This window comes from Carassius auratus, chromosome 38 (genome assembly GCF_003368295.1).
Source record: "Carassius auratus strain Wakin chromosome 38, ASM336829v1, whole genome shotgun sequence".
Classification (NCBI taxonomy): Eukaryota; Metazoa; Chordata; class Actinopteri; order Cypriniformes; family Cyprinidae; genus Carassius; species Carassius auratus.
In genome coordinates, this window is record NC_039280.1 from 12,213,622 (window position 1) to 12,238,186 (window position 24,565).

Below are 24,565 nucleotides of genomic sequence, written 5' to 3' on the forward strand. Positions count from 1 at the left end.
TTTAGGTTCTTATAATTTATTGCAGTTTGCACACAATTTAAAAATTTCACCAACAGCACACCAAAAGTACAAAACTAAACAGCCTCATAATTTACTTCCCTTGAGAAAATGAAACATACTATGATTGTCAAAGCTAAATGTCTAAATCCATAAAAAGAACAATGTCAACATAGCAAAAAATCTCAGAAGGGAAGCAATTACATGTGAAATCGAATCATCATCTTTTTTTTTTCTTTTTTTTTTTCATCCAGACACCGATTGTCCTTGAATTCAACAGATATTTATTATTTTCCTTCCCATACTCATTAGCCACCAAGTTTGAGTTTGACAGTTGTTCTTCACACTGGGGTTCCTGGGTTTCAAGTAAACTAAAGGGGTGTCTAATTTATGGATATGCTTCATAGGCCATTTCACAGCTTCATTTCCATTGAAAAAAAAACTAACAAAAAAAAAAAAGTCCAAGAAAGACATCCAGTATTCCAGCGACAGTTTCCAGTTTTCACCCTCTGAGTATAAGCTGATAACAGTAGTTTAAGGCGGTCAAGTACAATAGAAGCCAACGAAAAACATAAAGAAAAAGAAAGCATAGAAAACAAATCAACCCCACAGTTGATATTTTTTTTCTGTCACATTTTAGAGTGCAAAAGGTAAAAGTACCACCGTGCAAAACGCCATGAGGGGCATGCGCTGTTGGCAAAGCTCAACCTTTTCACTAGCCGTTGCACCAGCCAAATATATGGTAGGACAGTTCCTGAGGCCTGCATAGGCCCGTGTGCCGCACACTCCTGTCCTGCTCCAAACATGTGCGGAGCCCCCGGCCCTAACTAAAGTAGTTCAAGCATTTCAGCACTATGTGAGTGACTGATCTTCAGCGATAAGCCATATGCTTTTCATTTTTCTTTGCTTTTTATTTCTCTGGATTTGACAATGAAATTGTTTTTTTGTGAAATAAACCAACAAACAAACAAAATGAACATAATCTTCACACTGTTAATAAAAGAAATCTGCAAATTAAAAGAAAAAAGAAAACATTTTCAAAATAAACATTTTTCAAAATCACAAATGCAGCAAAAAAAGTTAACGATCACAAATTTATAGATGTTTTTTTTTTCAGTGTAACAAAGTCCATTCAATTATGTTAATAATTAAGCGTATACATTTGATAAAGGCCTCTTTTGCACATAATTCTAATTTCATTAAGCTTCAAAGGTGCAACCATCCTTGCCAAACACGTTCTAGTGACCAAAAAAAAAAAAAAAACGTATTTATTGAACAAACACACGCACACAAACCACTCCGATCAGAGTGTGTCGAGCTTTATGCTGTTTAAAGATCCTTCAGCTTCTCCAAATAGATGTGCGCTGCTGAGGACACCCATAAAGAAGAGCTGTACCATCAGCCACGCAAATGTGTCTTCATGGCAATCGAATCTGAAGCAAGTGCCAATTGAAAAGATAAATAAATAAATTACAAACAGAGCTGACATGATTCAAATGACAACAGCCAGTAAACAGGACACTGAGACATACAGCAGTTGAGGACCCAGCACTGGGAAGAGCAGCGCGTGAGATGCTAGCAGGAGCCATGCTAGCCTTCTGAACAATAAACATAGCGATCCAGCCTCTGCTGAGACCTGGCCCCTCGTTAACCCCCGAATCCTACAGCGAGTCCGAACCAAATCGCGTTGCGTGTGTAGATACTACAGCCTAACGTCAGTGCATTTCCACAATCTTCACAGCCCAGAAAAAAACCACCTCACCAGAACCCCGATTCATTCTCTAATGAGAGGAAAAAAAACTCAAATCTACCAAGGAATCAAATTAGTTAATAAAAAATACACTCTCTGATGCAAAACAACAACGAAAGAAAGTTAAATAAAATTCATGCAATTTCTACAGCGGTAATATTAAAGGTACTTTTTTTTTCTCCACAGACAGGTGCCCTGACTGTAATGAATCAGTCAATTACAGTGTACAGCAATACAGCAAGTCACATCTTTTTCAATATACAGGTCAGACATCATGCGACAACAGATTCCATTTTAAAAACGAAAAATTTGAATAAAACACTACAGAAATCTCTAGAAATGCAGCCGATGTAGAAACCAACCTCAGTAGCAAACGAGTGATGTGGAGAGACCGCAACTAAAATGCGAAAATGACTTCAAATCATATTAAGATAAGATAGAAAAAATGCGGCAACTGATATGAAAAAGGAGGCTGTACATTGCATGAGTGCCTTGTTTGTCTTCCATCAGTCAAGTTTCCTATAACGAGTCAAAAATGTACAAGAGCTTAAGTAACACAAGCTTGGAGCTTCCTCGTGGGATTTAAAGGACTGACCTGCTCACACACTATGTGTGTATGTGTGTGCATGTGCATAAATACACATGTATGCACGGCCACAGACACACATCAGGTATGTTATCTGCAAATTATAGTAGTGCACTATATATTCATACACACACACACTCAAACAAGAGACGAGTGTGTACAGGTAAATTTATGACCATAGTACCCGTTTAGTGTGTCCATAGTTTTTAACTCCTTGTCTATTACCTGAAATCTTCATATGCTTTTCATGGCAGATGTTCCTTGAAATTTAGGAGCGTATACAAACACTGTAAATTATATACAGTTGAAAATCCCAATGAATCATTTTTCTGTCAAAATTAGTTAGTGAGACCAGCACCCATTTTTATAAAAAACCCAAAGAGAACAGGAAAAAAAGAAAAGAGACCCTAAAGAGACCAGAAAATATATTAAAAGGAAATCAGTAGTAACATTTTCATGTGCTAGTAAAGTGCAATTCAACAAGATTTGCAATGTACATACAAGAAAAATGACTGATTCAGACCCTTCGGAAGTCACTCCACCTCACTCTTACCTTCACCTCTCTGCCCCCAAAAAATGCCACTCAGATCTCTCTCATTAATTTAACAAGCAGTTCAAACTGTCTGCTATAAGTTTAGCTTTCATTTCCACAGTTCTTGAGAGCTATCTTCCAGTGCCCAGTCTCTGACCGTGGGTAGATTGAGCGCCTCGCTTTTGACCGAGAGCGAGTTGACCAGTTCGCAGTGGAACTTGCGGATGTGTCGGTACAAGTCCCCTGACTGAGTGAAGCGCCGCTCGCACCACTTACAGGCGTGCGGCTTCTCGCGCGTGTGCACCACGGCGTGACGGCTCAGGTTGTGCGAGTACTGGAAGCTCTTGCCACAAGTAGTGCATGTGTAGGGCTTCTCGCCCGAGTGTGTCCGCTCATGGCGCTTTAACGTGTACATGCAGGAGAAGGTTTTGCCGCAGATGGAGCAGGTGGGGACGTTGACGTCGCCGGCTGGCTTGGACCGTACGCCTTCCTGCTCGCGGAAATGCGTGCTGAGGTGGATCTGCAGGATGTGTGGGCTGGGGAAGACCTTGTTGCATAAGGGGCACATAAAGATCTGAGTATGTGGAGACCCCAGCATGCTGGAGACGTAAGGCAACAGGGAGTTCTCGACCCCCACGGCCTCCTGTGCTCGCTCGCTGTCCCCTCCCAAGACGTCTGCGTCGTCGTCAGCTCCTTTGTCGTCCCGCTCCAGCTCGCTGGCCAGCGAGGCCTCACGCAGGGCTGAGAGGTGAGCCTCCAGGCCCAAGCGCCGTTGTGCCACGAGGCTGAGGTGAGTCCCGTTGGTGCTGGGTGGCTCCTTGACACCGCTGTGCTCCATCTCGTAGTCACCGCTCACCAGCTCGTCATCGTCCGAGCCCGTGTCCTTTTCCACCTTGACCTGAACCAGGGCACTCTGGAGGCTGTCTGGGGTCACAGAGCTGCAGAAATAAGGGTTGCCAGCTATGGTCTCCCCAGGACCTCCACCCAGACCGGACTTCACAGAGAGGTCAAGCACGCAATCGGTGTCAGCGGAGACTCTCCGAGACACAGCCGAGCGACGGGAGAGGGAGCCTGTGGAACTGCTGGGGCTACCGGCAGGAGATTTGCCAGCATTGGGGCCATGTGTTTCCGCCTCCCTGGGGCTCGTAGTGGGAGACGCTGTCCGGGCGGAAGGCAGACGCATCCACATGCTCCCCGGCTCCTGAGGGCTGTCCCGCTTGTTCTCCATGTCCTCGTCGTCACTCTGTAGCAGGTCGGCGGTGGCCGGCCGGCCCGTGCTTCCACCTTCTGAGAAGCTCTCCACCTTGTCCGAACAGCTTGATGCGTCCTCCTCACGCTTGGTGCTGTCGGCCTCGGCCGTGGCCTTCTGCTTGAGCTTCTTCTTGCACACCTTGACGATGTCGTACATGTGGAGGTAGCTGGCAGCAGCCAGCACATCCTCCACTGGAAGCGATTTGAACTGGAGCTTTCCTTCGTACATGAACTCAAGCAGGAGAGCGAAGGCCGGGGCCGTGACAATGTCGCTGTTCAGATGAACAATGTCCCTTTTGTCTAGCTGGTCCTTGTAAAAGAGATGGAAGTACATGCTGCATGAAGCCAGCACTGCACGATGGGCTCGGAACTGGGCATCGCCGACCAGCACAGTGGAGTCACAAAGGAATCCCTGATGCCTCTGCTCGCTCAGACACTGTAGCAAATGTCTGCTGTGGTCTGGAAACTCCATGCTGTCTTCATAACCTGGAAAAGACCACAGATGTTAGTGAGGCTCACTGCAACAACAATTGTTTTGTCTGTAGCTCTGTGTGGAACTTCTCTCTTTTCCCACCCGCTCTGTCCCCTCTCTTTCTCTTTCTCTCGCTCCATGCACACAGACATACTCTCACACTAATTCTCCATCCCTCCCTCCCTCCACCCCTGTGGGAACACTGGAAAAATGTTCACCACAGTCCTGACATAAAAGGATTACAAAAAAGCACATGCAAAAAGAATAACAGCACAGATTATATATTAGGCTAATTGCATTTTCCTCGCTTGTGCACTTTAAAGTACACAGTAGTGCGTTTAATATAACATTTTACACTAACCATTTTAATTAAAAGTTTAAAAGCACGAGACCAGGGAAATTAACACAAAAATGTAAATGAAAAATATCCCAATTTTAAATTAAACTTAAAGCAATTCTCCCGTTTGCAACCCATCAGTACCGTTTGGATATAATCAGATGGCGTGATGTAAGAAGCTGAAGTCCTGATTCCACAGATGCCTGCGCGAGAGAATCTTTCCTGTTTTCCCTCTCTGTGCTCCTGGAGCAGTTATTTATAATAACCCACTTTGGCCAGGACGTCAAGTATAGGTAACAGGCTTACAGGTACACAAACAGCTCACCATCATGGGCACACTGCATAAGTATACTAAGTACCATGATCTCTGAGGTAATGACAACTGAGGTTGCAGAATATCAGCATGACGTGCGTAATCAAAGACGGACAATCTGCAAATAAAATATGCACTAAAAATATACATTATCTTTAAAAAAAAAACACAAACAATTTACAAATTAAAAAAAGTTTTAAAATAAAATAAACGTAAAATAAAATTATGAAATCACACCTGTTACCCGTGGAGATTGTTCCCGTCTAAAAAAATGCACCGGCGTCATGTTCAAGCAGCAGACTTAAATGGACTCATTTGAATCTTCATTTAAATCTGATTGGGATAGCGAGCAAAAAAAAAAACCCAGCCCACCCCAAAGAGTGTTCAGACCTTCATTAATGAGGGGCTTATAGGGGGACAGGGGGATAACAAACCTCTCGCCAGCCCTCTCCTCCCCCTTTTCCCCTCCCCAAATCTTTGGAGAAATGGAACATCCTCCCCAAAGAGGCGGTCCACAGCAGATTTACAATACAATCACTTTAAGTGCCCCGTAGTCCACATCAATCCTAATCCTTAAGATGGCTAAAAATAAAGATTGCAGGACAGCTCGCAAGGTAGCAGCGATCAAATTAGGAGACTGGGAGGACAGAGAGGGACGGAGAAGGAGGCTTATGAACATCTGATCCAGCTGACTGAGACCATATGGCAGCTGCTGCCCAGATAAAGAGATTAAGACTAGGAGGAGTGCGATTACAGCTGTCTAGCCAATTCAGGCAGCTCAAATCTGCAAGTTCTAAATTAGTCCTTACAAACAAGAAAAAAAGGAAAGAGTTGGGCAAAAGCCTGACGAAGGGACGTTTTGAAGAATGCGCGATTATATAAAGTTGCGGATTTATTTAGCTAAAAGCATTTCTGCATTTTCGCTCGCTTTAGAAGATTTAGAAGATCTCGTTACTTAAAGAAAAACAGGTTTTAACAGCGAATCAACGCATGAGAGTTTCTAGTTATAAATCTGTAATACTATATTGAACTACCCTACCAACGGCGCTCTATACTGTCACAACAGAGCAACAATTTGCCATTGAGAACGAAGCAACCAAATAGAAGACCTGCAAACAAACAGAATAATCAAACGCTTGCCTGGAAACCTCTTCATGGCAACTAAAAGTGTCACTTGTCCCCCAGCCTTGTCACACTACACCGGCTCGAAATCCTTTACTTCCCATTTCACACACTCTGATGGCAGACACGCAAAAAGACTTAATGAGAGCTCCCTATTCAAAACACATCCCTGTTGCCCGGACCCCCCTGGTACAGTACCTGCAGTACGCATCAACTTGATTAAGTCCACTGTTGTGGTAGCGCCGGCTGTAACTCCCTTCGCCGAATCAATGAAAGGGTAGAGACGCGAGAGAAAGAGAGAGAAAATCAAACTGTGAGGGACAGATGCAAAGTGGAGGAGATGTTGGAGGGGAATGCGATGCCTCCTCCTGCACACAGATCCGCACACACACTAACTCCCAGTCTGTGCGTTAGAAGAAAAGACTGGGGGATGGCAGCCTGTCAGCTGCTCTGACATCATGTTCAGATGGAAATGCTACCTCCAGCTGTGCTCCTTTTAGTGCCATATGCTACTCCTCTACACTCTTGCCACCAGCCTCTCCTTTATACAACTTTGTTTCTCTTTCCCCCCTTTAAAAAACGGGAGGAAGGGAAGTGTTGTGAGGTGCTTCTGTAGAAAACTAGCCAACTCCCCCCTTTAGTTGTAATCTCTCAGCAAAGAAGAACTTGGAAATGGGTCCGTCTGAAAGCCGACACTTTTTTTCTAACCTAGTTTCCCGCACTGAGAATTTAAATACCCTCAAGTTTTTTTTTTTCCTTCTCCTTCCAGTAACCATAAACAAAGGCCAGCACAGCACATTTGCAACTGACAAATCCATGCAGCTGATCTTGTTTTCGACTTCTTTATGGTTCACCGGCCACACCATTACCGTCATTCATTTTACTAACCCTTTGGACAACTGAAGAAAAATAAAGAAATAAATAAGAAACAATGGGAACAATCATACAGGCCTAAGAAGTATGGTTCAAACAAAAGGCACTGTATTCCTCATTACTTCTTAAGTATCTCACTCATAGTGCGAACCAAACAAGTTTCCTGCTACCATCAAGATCAGAAAAACAAAGATACACAAATATAACCTGAAGGTGTCTCCTGAAAGATGTCACCTTCATGAATAGGAACAGAATATTTCGTGTTTATTTATTTATTTATAACTAATTGATATTCATGAATATTTTTAAATGCATAAAAAGCCACAAGAATTAAGAGTTTGCTGCATCTGTCACGTGCATTACACTTGGTCTCAGGGGTTTTTAAGCTAATAAGAGCTTCTCATTCAATATGCAGTTGAACGATTAGGCTTTGCTTATTACGTGTTTTGGTTTACAAAGCAATTGGTAAACATGAGGGTAAAACGCTAGCGCATTGTTTTATACCGTGACATGTCAAAGGGAACTTGTTTTCAAACCTGGGAAGTTGTCCTGAAAGTCTTATCCGAATGGTGCCAAGTTAGCCCCTTCTTCAAGTTAAAAGCTACGATGCAAAACAAACAGACATAAGATAAAACAAACTACGAGTCCACCGAGGTAGGAAATGGTATTAAAGCAGGCTACACCTACACAAACACACGCACGCACGCACGCACGCACACACACACACACACACAGAGCACTGCCGACGGTCTTTCTCTGGATCCTGACCCCGTACGTTCAGGAAAAGCTAGCTTGTGAGGCTAACAAATAAAAAGTAAGCGTTCAAACTGCAGTGTTACAGTTTTGCGACAGGCCCCGATGCCACGCGCTCGAGCAACTCATTCTGCGCGTCAAGACCGACAGTCGCGTGAAAACGATCGCTACTTTTCCCCATAACAATCCAGTCCGTGCCTCCAACCCCCCTTTCATCTCCTTAAAGAGCACCTCGTATCACAGACACTTACAGACAACCAGCTCCAGCGTCTTCCTGCTTCCTCCGTCTAATCCTCTCAGCGAGAAAAACAACTCGATTGACTTTCAACAGCTTTCCATAACAACCTGCAGTGGCAGGAAAGACGGAGCAGGCGAGCGGAGCGACGAGAGCTGCGGCAGCCAGATGTTTCCGAGCTGTTGCTACTCAACTCTCCTGTAAAGAGGAAGCGCTTGACTGGCAGCGCGCAAGCCAATGGAAGAGGCGAGAAGAAAAGCGAAGGCAAATTGGAAGCTGCCGCTGAGGGGGGAAGAGGGAGGGATGTCTCTTTCTCGGCGTAGGTTGACACCAGGCAACAGTGAGAAAGCAGAAAAAAGGCCGAGCGAGCGGGTTCCTCGAGCAGACTGGCGCAGCGCGCGGATCGAGGGACATTGCGCAATGTTACGTGGGTACTGTAGTCACGGGCCGAGCAGCGGTGAAGAACAGGTGCACTGCAACTTCCTCCAGCGCTGCGGAGAGATGGGGGCACGGGGACAGCGACACGGCCGCTTACACCTCTTCTGAATCAGGAACAGGGGCGCCAGTGTCTGATGTAACTCTAGAATTACTACTACAAAATAAAACGGAAAGAAACACTCTAAAGTGAAACATTAAATTTGAGTAGCGCTTATCACTTACAGATATTTAGCGTCAAGCGGATGAAAAAAAATACTTGGGTTATTGTAATTGGATATTTTGTTTGTATTCTTGATTATCATCATCATCATCATCTGAAATGTTACCAAGTCCTTTCCTTAGTGGAAGCTTTAGTTTGGGAGATTATTAATAGTCATTCAAATTTAATACGCGGGAAAAATGGGTAGCCTACATTAGCCTATTCTAAAATCTTTTTTATTTTTTTATAATTTAAGGAAATTTGTAATGCAATGTACCCCAGTGTATGTGTATATGGTTACCGAAATGTTTGTACTGTCGCTACCACCGTAATATTCTGAGCTATAGCCTACACTAAAATTAAAAAAAAGAAAAAAAACTTTTTGTTTGGAAAAATAAACATATAAATAATTTATAAATCTTTACATAAATAATGAAATGCAGTTAGATAAAGACATATAATTAATATATAGCCTAATGTAATTAATCTAATCTAATAAATGCTATCAAATTAATAAATGGATTGACCATTTGATCGACAATGACCCTAAATAAAAACACTGGCAGCAGGATTTTATAAAATGTAAAGAAAATACAATAATCTATCATAAGCATTGTGCTGATGGCTGGATTCGTGTGCTTACATGCCATATATGCAGATTGTGTGTGAGATCGCGGCGTCGACAGGTGAACGTTTGCAATGCTAAGTATGTGCAATGGTCCACAGATGCGCCAAGTTCACTCAGGAGCTCGTGAACACAGTCACGTGTTTGTCATATTTGGCTGCTGAACGCACCCGCCCATCAGCATCCACGCTCCCACACTCACGAGTCCCAGTAAACTAATTGGCGTTACTAATACATTTCAAAGCAAACCACTGTCCTACTGGTACCGTAATGTTGACATAATAACATTATAATTTAATGCAAATAATTGCTTCATTAAGCTGATGTGGCAAATGAGTCCAGGCATGTGATGTGTTGGTGTTTTCCATGTCGTCACTCAACAATATTTCCTCTGTACAAGAGTTATCATTCACAACAGGTCATATCAATTATAATGAAATATATATGTTGTTAAGTTTTCATGAATTAGCTTTTCATTGATCTAAGGTTGTATATTAATAAAACACAAGTGTAATTTGAATGCACAGATATTTTATTCAGTCTTTAGGCAATATAGTAATATTTCATTATTATTATTTCATTATTATAATAATATTTCACTCTTTATTAAGCAGTAATGCACAATCCCCAAACTGTTTTCATGCAGAAACTGTCTGTTTTACATATTGTTGCAACTATTAGCATAACTGCTGTTAGTTCTCTGCACCACATAATCAACAGGCACGTTTTGATCATCCCAAATGTCTTTTGGAGATGACAGTCTCTTGAATGCGGCGGTGCCATCAGCAAAGCACGGCTGATGTTTGAAATGATATTTACTGGAGTTCTCTCCATCTGTTCAGACTGAAGTCAAAGATGTGAGACCTCGCTTCTGTGCAGCTAAGAGCAGTTTTCTGAAGAGCGATAGAGGACTGGTAAAAGGCGTTTTATTTTATTGTTACAGTATAGAAATAATCAACTTGGATTTATTAACTGAAAACTGTTATAAGTGTATATTTTACAGTAGTTATAATAAATTCTAATGAATTTAATTTATTATATTTGGCATGTAAATTCATCTTACAAATGCCTTCAGAAAGATAAGGGTTATGCTGTACAGCAGTGTGAATTTGCAAGATATTGATTTTGTATGGTTATGCTTGAAACTGTAATGTAAGTTTAAAAAGAAAATGTGCAAACACAAAACAAGACTATGTTCTGTATTTATGTGTACATATACAGTATATATGTAATGCTAGGAGAGCCAATGAATTCACATTTGACAGTTTATTCTAATCAGGTACTTCTGCATTCCCACCTCTTGGGGTCACTGTGGAATCCATGTTTGTGGATTCTTTACTGGATTCACTCAACTTCCACCATAAACACAAATATGGTATAGCTGATGCCTTTATGCATTCTTACATGCACTAGATTATACATACTTACCACTTTTTAGAGTATATGTTATGTGTAATTTAGAGTAAAAACAGGGAAAGTTGGGAATATTAATATATTTGTGGTGGAAAGCTTTTGTACATTCTCATCCAAATCATGAGGACTTTCCTCTGGAGATGAGCTATTACACAGACCTAAACACATGTTTATACAAGTACTCTGTCCTTTCTGATGGGATTAAACATGCACTAGAGCAGAAAGCTTGTCCAGCTGCACAACTACAACAAAGACCATGAACAATGTACAGCCCCAAACGCAAACATTAAGTAAATTCACCGCTCACAGCAGGTATGAATTATGTCATCCATGCAGAGAGCAATATATGAATTCAAAGGCCTGAAACCTGTGGTCAGTTTGAATGCTCTACGGTTAACAATACTGGGTTTGTGTGCAGATCTTAAATACATTTATTCTCACTTTGAAGCCATAGAGAGCAACGGGATGTGTCCCTTCTCTGGCCTGGGTTCTGGCACTAACATATGGACCGGTCACTTTCTTGGGTCACTTAAAAAATTTTTTTTAATGGGAGTGAAAATAAGGCTGTTAGGGATAAATGTAAATTTAATGGGGTTTATTATTATTAGTGGGTTTAATGCATTTAATAGGTTTTGTTGTCGTTTAAAAACATTCCAGTTGTTCAGCTGATGAAACATGATATTTATAATCTTTCCGGGGGGAAAAACCTAAACAAAAACTTTTTTTTGGACGTTGTGGAAAAGTTTTGGAAGCTGTGAAAATTACATGATCTAGGACCTTTATACAGTGTGTGCCATTGTAAAACTGTAAGTCTATCCCTCACAGCCTTGTTTCCATCCATTTTAAATTCAGTGTGGCGTCTAACAGTGCCTGTGTGTGTGTGTGTGTGTGTGGGAATGAATAATGATTTACATCAAATATTATCAATAAGAGCTTCTATTACAGTTGAATTGGATAAAACATACTTTTGCATTCAGAGGAAGGTTTTCTCATACCTTTTCTAAGAATGTACCCATCATTATAGCAGATGTTCAAGAGTGGCTTATGATGATGAAGAGCTGGACAGCAACATCATAATATGATCCACACCATCTCAGTACTACTCACAACTAACAACACTTCAGAGGTGTCCAACTCCGGCTGGCAGTAGGTAGGATTGTGATATTTATAATAAACCCAAAGAAAGTGTCCAACTAGCAACTCTGTGGATCGTCATCAAACACTTCAGCACGTGAGGCAACTTTAAAATAACTGCACATTGTGGGGATCTTAAGGAGTGATAGTAAGCCGAGCTCTCAGTACAGGATTCATATGATGAACAACATCAGAAAAGAAAGAAAAGTTGGATCCTATACAAGAAACCTGCTGACACAACACAGCACCTAGCAGAAGGCATAAAGCAGAAAGGAACAGCGTATATTTATATAACACAAGCACGTCTGGGGGTTGTGCATAAAAATAAATAAAAAAAGTAAGGCATAACAGAAATAAAAATGTTTTTTTTTTTTTTTTTTTTTTTTTTTTTACACAAATCGAGGTGTGGCTAGAGTAGTGCATAAATACACACTTACAACTATAAAACTATATGAAATCTGCAGTGATGCCACAGTGAAACATGAGCCCCAGCAATGTCACCCTTCCTCCACACCCAGCACAGACAGACAACAGAGAGACGTGTTCTCAGGGGAGAGGATGAGCTGGAGAGATGCGGCCGTATCATCAGATGGGCGATCACACAGTCTCGGGAGAACAGTGGGATTGTTTATCTGGAGCTCAGTCTATTCCTCCTCTCTTGGGACACTGCAGCAGCACGTCACCCAGTGCACACAGCACCCTCACAATTATTACACCTCATAATAATTAGCATTTAATGAAGCACCCAGCCATATGGACGTATCCGTCTTTAACTGGTGAAAGCATGGTGATAAATGAAGGTTAATGTTGGGTGATAAATAACGCAGCTGGAAGAAGTGCTATAGCTCTGTGCTGAAATACAAATGTGGGGCAAAATATATTATGACTTTATTAGTCATTCGAGTAGGGTGTGTGTTTCCATTAAAAACAACGTCAAATATAACCACGCTAACGCTTTGAGGCTGAGAGATATACTTCTAATGCGATCAAAAAGGGTTTTTAGCACTATTTATTTAGCATGAGCTTTATATCATAAGATCTGAAGTGCACATGAGCAAATTAACAATTTTATCCTCAAAATTTTTTTCCATTTTAAAAGAGATACCTGTATTGGTTAAAATTGGCCTTAATATTGGTGGTATTATTGCCTATTGCCTATTGCCTAATAGATTATGAATACAAAAGCTATCATAATTCAATGAGAGTCTATGTCTACGTCTGTACACTAGTGTCATCAAACAATAAGTAATAGTTTATCAGATCACATCTTTAAGATAAACTTAAGATCACCTAAGTAGACTCAACTGTGCTATTTTGGAATGTTACTATATCTGTATTTAAAAAAAAATATTTAGTCACCACTTGTAGTAAACTTGAGTTTACTGTAGGAAAGATGGTTCAAGTGGTAACAAAATACACTTTTTAAATACAGAGATAGTAGATAGTATGTTAAAAGTGCACTTTAGCTCATAGTCATGGAGTCCCAAAATAGCACAGTTGAGTACACTTAGATGATCTTAAGTTTACCTTAAGAAGTACTAAAGAATAATTTTTAGTATATTAAGAACAAAATAAGAGCACAAAAATACAGCACTTTAAGTACATTATGGAAGAATTTGTTTTTCACCTGGGAGAGCTTATTGGCTAATGAAAAAAAAAAACATTATGCATTTGGAAGATGCTTTTATCTAAAGCGATTCATTACAGTCTTACAGTCTTAATAGGAAATCAGTCAATGTTGCACTTGTCAAGTGAAATTATGTACCCGCTTTGCAACATATAATTAAATCTAATAAACGCACCCTAAAAATCACTTCCTGCAGATCAGAGGATCCGGTGACATTTTTAACAGAAGCTAAGAACAATAACATTTCAAGTAAATAATTCATGCCCTACCTGTCTCACTTGCAGCCCTCTTATTAGGCAGGGGAACAGCTGTTCTTTCCCACAGCACACCCAAAGCCTCTGGAGATGCTGCATCTGTTTGGGGGGAGGGCACATCCTCTAAGGTTCAGGCGTCAGGGGAAACTGCTGTGTGTTTAACTTGTTTATCCACAGATGGTGGAGATCAGGCCACAAAAAGGAAGCTTTCGTTTAATTTCTCAATGCTTCTTCTCTCTGTTGAGCAATTCTTACATACATGCTTACACAAGTTGTGATGGTCATGCCCTTTGAATGGATTATTTGTGAAACCAGTGTACCAAATGTTACTGTAAGTCCAAGATATTAATGTGTTTTGTTATGATTTCAAGGTCTAATACACATTCACATCTGCTTATAATAGAATCTGGAGCAGTGCGGTGTGTGACGTGCCATTGGTAATCCAGCACTTCCAGCAACCCTGAAAAACTCTGAAATTCTCATTTTCATTTGCTGAATACATTGTTATATTAAAATGGTAACAATTTATAATAAGGTCTGGTTTTATTAACATGAGTTGAAACATGTACTAAGTATGAGCAATATCTTTTTACAGCATTTCATGTTCATGTTAGTTTATCGTGCATTAATTAATGTTAACAGCTGTGTTGGGGGCAGAGGCGTCATACCCATTCAAACAGATTCTTGAGCCAAATAGATTTTGCAGCTTCCAGAAGACATAAAATAGCCAAATAATATATATTTTTTAATTAAGCAGTAATTAATTAGTAATTAAGTTTATTATACAAATGTATTAGTAAAGGTACAAATTCACATTAAAAACTGTTAACCAGTGTAGTTCAATTATGTTAACAAATGAAACTTTTGAATCTATGTTATCATTATATGTTATGCAGCCCTGCTGATATTCAGACCTATATCTTAAATGAGAGTGCAATGTTATTTTTATACATTTCAACAACAACAACAAAAAAATATTTTGGAGGTTGGAGGCCGTCTGGAGGTTGCATTTCTTAGTCGCATATATCATCTAGTGTGTCTCGTTTTAGAAAAGTAACCATTATAAATTGGACTTATTGCTTGAAGAAGTAAATCACAAATGTGAACTCCAGAGACATCTTATTTCTTTAATGAATTAGCATTTCTGAATGAATCACTTAAAATTGAATGATTGTCAATGTTGGTCACCACTGGTGTAACATTGTAACATTCAGAAGGAGTCACTTTAAAAGCCCACAACTTACATATAAAAATGCATTTCAAACTTGATAGGACACTCAGTGGTCTTAAAAACCCACATCATGACAGAGACCTGGTTTGGACTAAGCACTATTCCCTCTCTCACTCTCCAGCCTCTTCTCAGGCCTGTAGGGGGATGTTTTCCCGGGGTAGGTGGAACACAGATGTGTGGCAGCTCTTGCATTGCTGAGAGAAGAGATGGCTGACTACCTATTGGCTTGGAGGCACCATTAACCAATTTGCTATCCAGATGTCCATCAGTGAGCAGTGGCCAGCTTTGTGCCAATCTGAGCAGTCCAGACACATACATCTGGGCAAGACCATTATATTCACAGTCTCAGACTCAACCCCCACACACAATCTGTTATTTTTTCGTCTGTGAATCCAAAAGCATGCCTCAGTATGGCCAAATGTGTGTGTGTGTGTGTGTGTGTATACAGTAAGTGTCACTTTTAGTGTGAAGCATGTGTTTTTTCAGTTTCTTTACTTTATAAGTATAGCATACTTCATACAATAGAGGATTTTTCTATTGTTGTATACATTTCATGTAACAAAGACTTAGTTCCAGTCCTTGATTCTGATTGGCTGAGTAACTTTCCAAGAGCACTCAAGGGCCAATAACACTATACATTTAATTCCACGGCCAATTAAAAGTATTAATCCCAAAACCTCTCTAGTGAACTGGAATGTTGCTCCCTAGAAAATCCCACAATGCACCACAAAAACTTGGGGGCATCAATGCTAATGGAAAAAATTTATATTTTTGCTGGTCAAGCATTAAAAAATTACGTCAGAGATATCTCTCTGGCTGTTTTTGATAAATGACATTGGTGACTTTTTACAATTCAAAAAAGGTGTTTCCATGTCACCAGAAACACGTCTTTAGGGAAAATATTATGTCCTTATAAAATAAATACTTTTTTTTTTTGTATAATGTATTCAGTGAATTGAATGGAAAAGTTTAAGATCATTACTCATTATTGACTCAGAAATTAAACATCACTGCTTGGAGACATGCCATGGTTTATTTTGCTGTGGCTTGGTTTGGAACTATTTACATTGACGGAGGAATAAAATTGACAAAGTCACTCAGTAATAAATTCTTGTTTATGGAACTATTGCTTTTAACTTCTTTGACATACAAAAAGTGGAAATGCATAGACCTATCCAGTTAATTGGTTTGCTTTAAATAGATTTGCAGGAGAAATAAATCGCATAAACAGAAGCAAAGATGAACAATTTTCCTATTATCATTCAGTCCCACGGTCCGCCTGATTGATGATACCTGTACGAACAGTGTGTATATGTACCATAACCACAACCTCTGCCAGTGCGAACATTTGCCTTGTGGCACCAATTCCCAGGAATGTCTAACCTGTGCCAGCTGTTGGAGACAAGCTACCTGTGCCAACGGTGGCGGGAGCTGCCCACCACATCATCTGTTCCAGCGTTTCCATCTGTAGCATTTGTACCGATCCTCCTCTCTCTGCATCTGGACCCTCCAAAGAAAGCTTTCCAATAGTGCTGGCCTTGACTATGGCTGCCAACCAGGCCAGATGTTCGAGCTGTAAGCCTTGGGCTAAATCAATGCAGCTCTCCGCTCATTATTCCAGGGCTGATGAATTGCAAGTGGCTGTTTTTTCAGCTCACTCTACAACAAACCATCCATCAGAGAGAGCGAGATGTGAGGAGATGCAGTGGTGGGCTTGTCTAAGGAGGGGCTTGCAGATGTGCCTTTCAAGACATTTGGCAGATTATGGGAATGATTTTTGTAAAGTTAGCCTCCTTGTAGTGCCTTCTAGATCTCCTAAAGCAGTTGACAAGGATGTCTATTTTTTACTCAGATATTTATATGTGGACATGACGCTAGTTACAGTATTTAGTTAACCACCTTGGGTCAGTCTGATTAAAAAACGAATCAATCAGACTTGACTTGTGAAGTAAATCAAATGATTTACTGAAAAGATCTGACTCAAAAAGATTTTTTCCATAACCAGACATCATTATTTTTATGCATAAACCTTCCAAAGAGAGCTTCTATTTCTTCCATTTATTTTTCACATGGGTTACATCATGCAATATATTCTGAAAATAAAAATAAAGATGTAGGCCTATATCAATTTTGGTAAAAATAACATCCATAAAAACACTTATAGGGAAAACTTAATTTATTCCTTTTTTATCTTTGTTAGATTGTGTTAAAAAATTTTATCTGGTAAGTATTAAATATTTCTTCAGTTTGAGTTCCAGTATGCTTTTGATCATGGCAGAACCACATGGAGACGTATATTCACACTGCACACAAATGACTGAGTACAATGAGCAAATTTACACACACACCCTTTAATGATAGATGCAGAGACATAAAATATATAAACCATTTGACTAAGAATCTTATGTAATATGCTCCCCATTTCAAATGCTCTATACATTCAAAAACAAAAGAATTGAAACGAAACCCTTAATTTTCACCAATATCCAAAATGTAGTTAATTTCTTTCCTTTAGCTACACACTGTGAGTAGTTATACAGGTCCCATTAAAATAAAAAGTATTCTGTGGTGCATTAAATCATTACAGATCTTGAAGAAACCCTGTGACAAATGCATTTCAGTAACATTTGCAACAATCACACTGTTAAAAAATATATTTGTTTATACTGTGACAAAGCTTAAAAAACTGTGATCAACTTCCTGTGTGAAAAAGCACTCACCACGATTCAGCAAAAGAATCTTCACAGAGAAGATTCTCTGCATCCTGGGTGGTTCCACGTGATGTCTGCGCCTTGAAGATGAGCCAAGACAAACATACTTCAAGACATGAAGAAAAGAAAAGTGGGAAGATATGTCATCCAGTTGTTGTTTCGCAAATACAGTCTGCGCCTCCAGATGTGTATTTTTCAGTCCCTTTGTCCCCTGTGAAGGCATGTTGAGCCCTCAGAGAAAAATGAAAACCAACATCACTAAACTTACTTGTGTCCAGCTGTTCCCAGTTGTGCCCATCCCGAGGAAGAAAACACCACAATGACAGAAAACAAATTTAGTACGACAAACATTCCATGCAAGAGAGAGAGAGAGAGATAGAGAGAGAAATGACATCACTATTTAAAAATGTTTTAGAACAGCTGACAAAAACTCTTTTAAATCATTGTTCTGTACTAAAATTGAAACAGCCAGAAGTTTAATTTTGCAAAGTGCATTGACTTTAACAGGATAGGCATGGGAATAATAAAATAAACATCAGGTTCATTTAACAATAGTTTTAGTACCTTTAAGGAATAATCATTTAATAACAAAGACATGCAATTCCATTGTCCAAGATCTGATAACAAAAATCGGTAGCACTTTATTTTACAGTCCTGTTCCTCATGTACATACTATGTACTTATTATAGTAATTACAATAACTATGTAATAACTAGGTACTAACCCTGAACCTACCCCTAAACTTAACCCTATCCCACGTAGTTACCTTGTATTACCAGAACTTTCTTAGATAAATACACTGCAAGTACACTATAAGCACATATAAGTACACGCACTGTAAAATAAAGTACAACCCAAAAATCATTATCTTTTCAGTATTTAAAAAAATGGGGTTGTATGCCTATTTTTCCCATATATATAGTAGGCAAAAACAGTATGTTAAAATAGTATTTCAAATTTATAAGGTAGCAAAAATTCTGAAAGTGCCTGAATGACCTACTACTTCTGGAGAGATTCAGATGGACACTTTACTATCCCATGAGGCCATGGCAGAGGAGCTGTAAATGGCAGTGAAGCGACGCAGCTGATGCTGGCAGGTCACATGTCATTGACAACTTGAATGTAGTGCATCCAGATTACATTCATACTGCACACATTCTTACTTTTTTAAATGGTTGCAAAGTGAGTACTTAATCAAAAGAAGTAACTACAGTACTCATCAACTATTTCAAACACAGCCATGGGTGTATAAAATGTTTGGTTCCCAAGCTGAAACAAAGCTGTTTCATGATGTCAGTTTGTAGGCCAACTTGGGAAGCTAATTGAAAGTGCTAATAATCCATCTGTATCATCTTACATAAACACACAAATGAAACACTTATTAAAGGAATAGTGCACCCGAAAATGAAAATTTGTTAAAAAAAAGTAACTTTTGAAACAGATTTGGAGAAATGTAGTATTGCTCACCAATGGATCTTCCACAGTGAATGGGTGCCATCAGAATGAGTCATTTCTTCACATTTGTTCTAATGAAGCAACCAACATTTTTAGCAAAATTAAATTTTTTACTGAACTTTTCTGTAACACTGATAGCATTAACCAAATAGCTACCTTTTTGGACTGTTTTCACAAATCAACAACTGCTATTATAAAAACAGAATTTTCTTCTGTGTTATAGAACTACTAAGTGCACTCAGATGAGGAACAATATAGTTCTCTCTCACTCCGATATGACCTTGACATATGGCTTGGCTGACAGTCTGAGAGCCTTGGCTGTGAGGCGGTGAGGTTGGATGGCACCCTATAGTTCCTCAGCATGCATCTGGAAAAGTAGGATGTGCAGGGGGTGTGGCATGGATGTAGTGTGTGGCACCTAGGGGTGTTTGGGGCACCGCTGGCATCATGACTATCTATCAAGCCCAGATGTCACACCCAAGTAACAGCTGCACTGGCTGGGGGCAGTGAGAGACTGTTTTCCTCATCCAGCGGACCTGCCAGAGGCCACCGCATCCAACACAGAGCACAGCAGAGAGTCCTCAGAAGTGCCACTGCTTAACAAAATATACAGAGTTAAAACTCTGCTAGAAAAATAAAACTAATTATTGAGTCCATCCGGTTGAAATGGGCAGATGTGGCTCTGTCGCACACAGAAAAATGTAAAGTGCCAGAAAAGCGCTATATAAATGTAATGAATTATTATTATTATTATTAGAACACTGTCTTGCATACAAATCCTGGAGTGAACTTCACAAGCTGTATTGTAGTATTGTTGTATTCTCAGTTTGACCTAGGTTTTAAATGAATATTCATGTCCACACTCACGTCTGGGCTCTCCATCCTGCCAGACAACACAGGTCATAAGCATTATTTTACACGTAGACCAACTGCAGTCAGTTAAAATTTGCAATAGTCTATCTTTGCAAAGTAATTTAACATTGAGAAACAAATCAAAAAATGTGCTATCATCACCAAAAACATGCAAATGTAAAGACTGTGTCTTGATGGTCTCTATAAGACAAAATAAATGAATACATAATTTAAATGAAAAATATGATTTATTTCTGGGGAATCTCAGATGAACAGACATCCTTACTGAACTCTGCCCTCTGACACTTCAAATTTCAACATCATTTCAAATCTGTAAATGATGTCTATAATACTTATCTGTATAGTTATTGTACATATTGTAGACCTTGTATATTCTGTACTTACAGCTTATTGCACTTCTGGTTAGATGCTAACTGCATTTCGTTGCCTTGTACCTTACATGTGCAATGACAATAAAATTGAATCTAATCTAATCTAATCATGAACCGGCATGCAAATAGCTCTTGGGCCTAAAAAAACAGGTCTGACTTAATACAAATAAAATAAAATGATTAAACAAATAAAGGGAAAGTAAGCATTTTGTTCACATTAACATTTTAACTGTGCTATCCTGCTGACTTTTTAAATCAGAGTCATAATCACTTTGACTTTCTGAACAAATTTAAATCATGCTGTTTGTTCCATTAGCTCATATAAGAATAAATAGCACACTGAAATATAGCACTAATAAGTGTATAAAATGTGTATTGTTAATACTCTTTTCCCTAATCACAATTACATTATAATAATTTCCCCAAATTTAAACAAGCTGTAGTTAAAGTTTTTTTCTTAAACCTTATTTGTTGATAACCGGGAGCTCAGAAATGATTTAAAATTATGAATAGAATATTAGTTCTATTAATAGTAACAGAATTAGTTTGAAGTACTGGAATTTATCGTAGTCACAATCCATCAATAGCTACAATAAAAACAACCAGACAAGTCACATAAAATATATGACACTAATTAAAATCCACTATTTAAAAATAATTTGCTATTTATTTTTTTATACAGTATTTATATAATGTTTCTATTTTAGCTTGCTTTAATTTCAGTTGTTACGGTTTGTATTTCTCATGAAAATACTTTAGCATGTAAAGGTTGGGAGAATTGACTGTAAGGTCAGTGGTCCTCTCACAGCTAACTGCCTAGATACTTTTAGATAAAGATGGTGAGTTTTTGCCAGATAATATTTACCAGATCACTTGACCTGACTGACACTGAGATCCAAAGGATTCCTTCTTTTCAAAGTTTTTTTTTCTTCAGAAATCAGGCTCGCTCACACAGTGTTACCTTCTGCTGTCTCTCAAAGACCCCTTAGGACAGAGCAGCTATTTAAGGGTTAAGACTATGCTAAGAATCAATCATTCTTTATATTTTACAAGGATAACAGTTAAGAACATATTCAAATATACAGAACTTTTCAAATCTATTGAAGCTGTGCCATTGTACAATCATCTGTCAAGCTCACACACATAAAAACACACATGTCCCATATGGCTCCATCTGACCAGGGGAAGGTAATGGGGATCTCATTCGAAATCCTCTTTTCTCACATACACAGATACACATTCGCATTCCCCCTGTTCCAGACGGACAGCACAGACGCACAACCCTTCCCCCATCCTTAGGGATAAGACTGAGGTAGAAGACCTCCAACAGCACTTTTACCTTACCTAATCGCTCCCCCTTCCCAGACCCTCTCAGTCCCACCTCACACTGACCTTCCCAATAGACGAGAGGGCACTTTGCCAGCTGAACCCTGAGAAGGTTTTAGGACGCAACAGAAGCTCAGGAGAGTTGTCCATGGACGCTTTCATGTGTGTCCACGTCAGTGGTCGCCGGAGCTCCTCGTATGGGGCCCTGGATGGAGAGAGGGACAGCTGTAGGCAGAGAGGACACACGAGAGCAGGCAGAGCAGCTGTAGCCACAGTCAAAGGTGTGCAGGACAGCTTTATCTGTTTCAGATGGGGAAACATACGGCCAGAAATGCCCATTCTGGCTCACCTAACAGCATTCAAGTGGCTAATGTGGTCCCAGACTGATAGATGACAAGAAAAGCAGGATCCACCTAGATTAGTGTTGACCTACATCGGTTGTCCGTCCATCCATCCATCCCTCCATCCCTCCATCCATCCAATCTATATCTATTGATCTATCTATCTATCTATCTATCTATCTATCTATCTATCTATCTATCTATCTATCTATCTATCTATCTATCTATCTATCTATCTATCTATCTATATGTTACAATGTAAAATAATAGTAATTTAATTCACTCAATAATTAAATGTCACACGAGTAAAGGAATATTTATCTGCCCATTTTCAGGCATGCTGACACAAAATATACTATTATTAAATATCGCGGTCACTACACAAGTTTTTCAGCTAGTTTCTTGTTGTGGCAGAGTTTTTCCGAGCAAACCCATGTGTATGCAGTGTCCCAAGTGCAGCGTGGAAACTGTGGTCTCTCTCTGTAGGCATGGACAGCTGATAGAAGGACAAGGGGGCGTCTGCCAGGCCTGCTTTCCTGTGGGTTTAAACAGGCCATTCCCCACCTGTGTCACAGCACAGGACTGTGGCCTTACCTCTGCTGTACCTCTCTTCGCCATCTGGAACAGTCTGTGTGGACAGGGGGCCGAACTGAGGCCACAGCTTAGGATCGACGACTCCGAAAAAAAGCTTTATACAGAAATGCTGTGCACTTTGTCCAGTGGGATCAAGAAATAGCCCATTTCAGTGACACTCAGGTGATACCTGGCCAAACACTGAGGTCCACAGCAGCTGTGGTTAACATGCTATGCTTTGAAAAGCACAGAGGTCTGATGTGAGAATTACCTCGGGCCCTTATGTACTTAATGAAGAGAAAGGGAAATGAGACAGAAAAATAACCTGAATATAAATAAAAACTTTTTTAAATGATCAAAATCTATTTTTTTTAATGATTTAAAATACACAAGACTGTACTTTTCCTGTATGGCATCTATTAATTCCAACAGTACAATGATACACATTACTATATGTGTGATATTGATTGGAAAGGATTCACATTTATGCTTTCACTTTTGGTCTCTCAAAAAAGTGCTGTAAACATAATTGTGCTACATAAAAATAAATATACAAGACTATTTCACAGCACAAAGGGAAAAAAAAATACAAAATTAGAAAAGTAAATGTGGGGCAAATAGGGTAAACCCACTTAGGCAGACCTGTTCATGCAGCACTGTTTGGGGAATTATAGTGTATCCTTTTTACACCTCCTGATTTCCCATTAGGCCACAGATTCACATCCATAGCTTCCTCTGCAGTGCATTGCAAAAATAATTGACAGAAACTTTATCAATTCAGGACACATTTACATGGAAAGTAGAAATGTAGGGAAAATAATATGAGTTAGTCACTGTTTATGACAACTTATTGAACCATTTTGCATTTTGATGTTGTGCTATCATTTAGTGCTATATTACAGATTGTCACTTTAATATCACAAAAAGCTTTCTTATACAAACATATGAGGAGAATAAAAAAATGTAATGAATAAATACATAAAATAAATGCAAAAATAGAAACTTATAGCAATTTTTTCTCTCTACAACTGCTCTGTTAACATATTGCAATTGTAATTTTGACCACTCAAATATTTGGCGCTGTTTCCCCAAGACCACAGTGGGAATTATTTTGTTGAAAAGAGACATTTGTTGCAAGATGTTCAGACACATTCAGCTGTGATTTAATCAGATTTTAGCTCTGCATATTTCAGCATAATAATAAAAGTCAGTTAAGAGTTATTAAATAGTTATTGAAATGACAATCATAATTTTCCTTGGTGTCAGATTTCTGGCTCCCCATAATTTTAACACACAACTAAAAAACAAGCACAACATACAACAACATACATATTCATACCAAGCAGGCCACGTGCACGTGGGTTAATGTAACAAAGCACCTTCAAAATCATTGCATTATATATGTATAATTCAGGATGATTTCTTAACAGGCTAAAATAAATCATTGATCACATTTACTTATGAATAATTGTTCTGATTTAGGCCCATCAGTGCTGTGTTGTTATTATTAATAGTATTTATTAATACTAATACTGCTTATTAATTAATTTTATTTTTATTTTCTTATTTTTTATATCATATATAGCATAATAAATGTTTCATAATTTATAATTTATGCAACCAGGATAATCCGCATTATCTCTACCTTTCCCAAATCTCTATTACATACTTTACAAATTAGAGCATAACTAGAAATGTATAGGCCTACACAAAAACATTCCATTATTTCATTATCTGATTGATTGTTTTACTTTCCACGACCTTTTCAGTTAA

General features: G+C 39.2%; 1 protein-coding gene across 5 annotated transcripts; it reads right to left on the reverse strand.

Annotated features, from left to right (window-relative positions):
• On the reverse strand, positions 1 to 9,056 carry LOC113057110 (zinc finger and BTB domain-containing protein 18). Of its 5 annotated transcripts, XM_026224203.1 has the most exons (3): positions 5,476 to 5,601; positions 5,070 to 5,356; positions 1 to 4,602 (listed from the first exon to the last, which is right to left on the reverse strand). In XM_026224203.1, exon 3 carries the CDS (start codon positions 4,586 to 4,588, stop codon positions 2,975 to 2,977), a length of 1,614 nt encoding a protein of 537 aa, XP_026079988.1. In that variant the 5' UTR covers positions 4,589 to 4,602; positions 5,070 to 5,356; positions 5,476 to 5,601; the 3' UTR covers positions 1 to 2,974. The 5 variants fall into 5 exon arrangements, with proteins under 5 accessions (XP_026079988.1, XP_026079987.1, XP_026079990.1 ...); XM_026224202.1 differs by lacking the exons at positions 5,070 to 5,356; positions 5,476 to 5,601 and adding an exon at positions 8,238 to 9,056; XM_026224205.1 differs by lacking the exons at positions 5,070 to 5,356; positions 5,476 to 5,601 and adding an exon at positions 7,770 to 8,230.
• Positions 9,057 to 24,565: the final 15,509 nt, after the last annotated feature.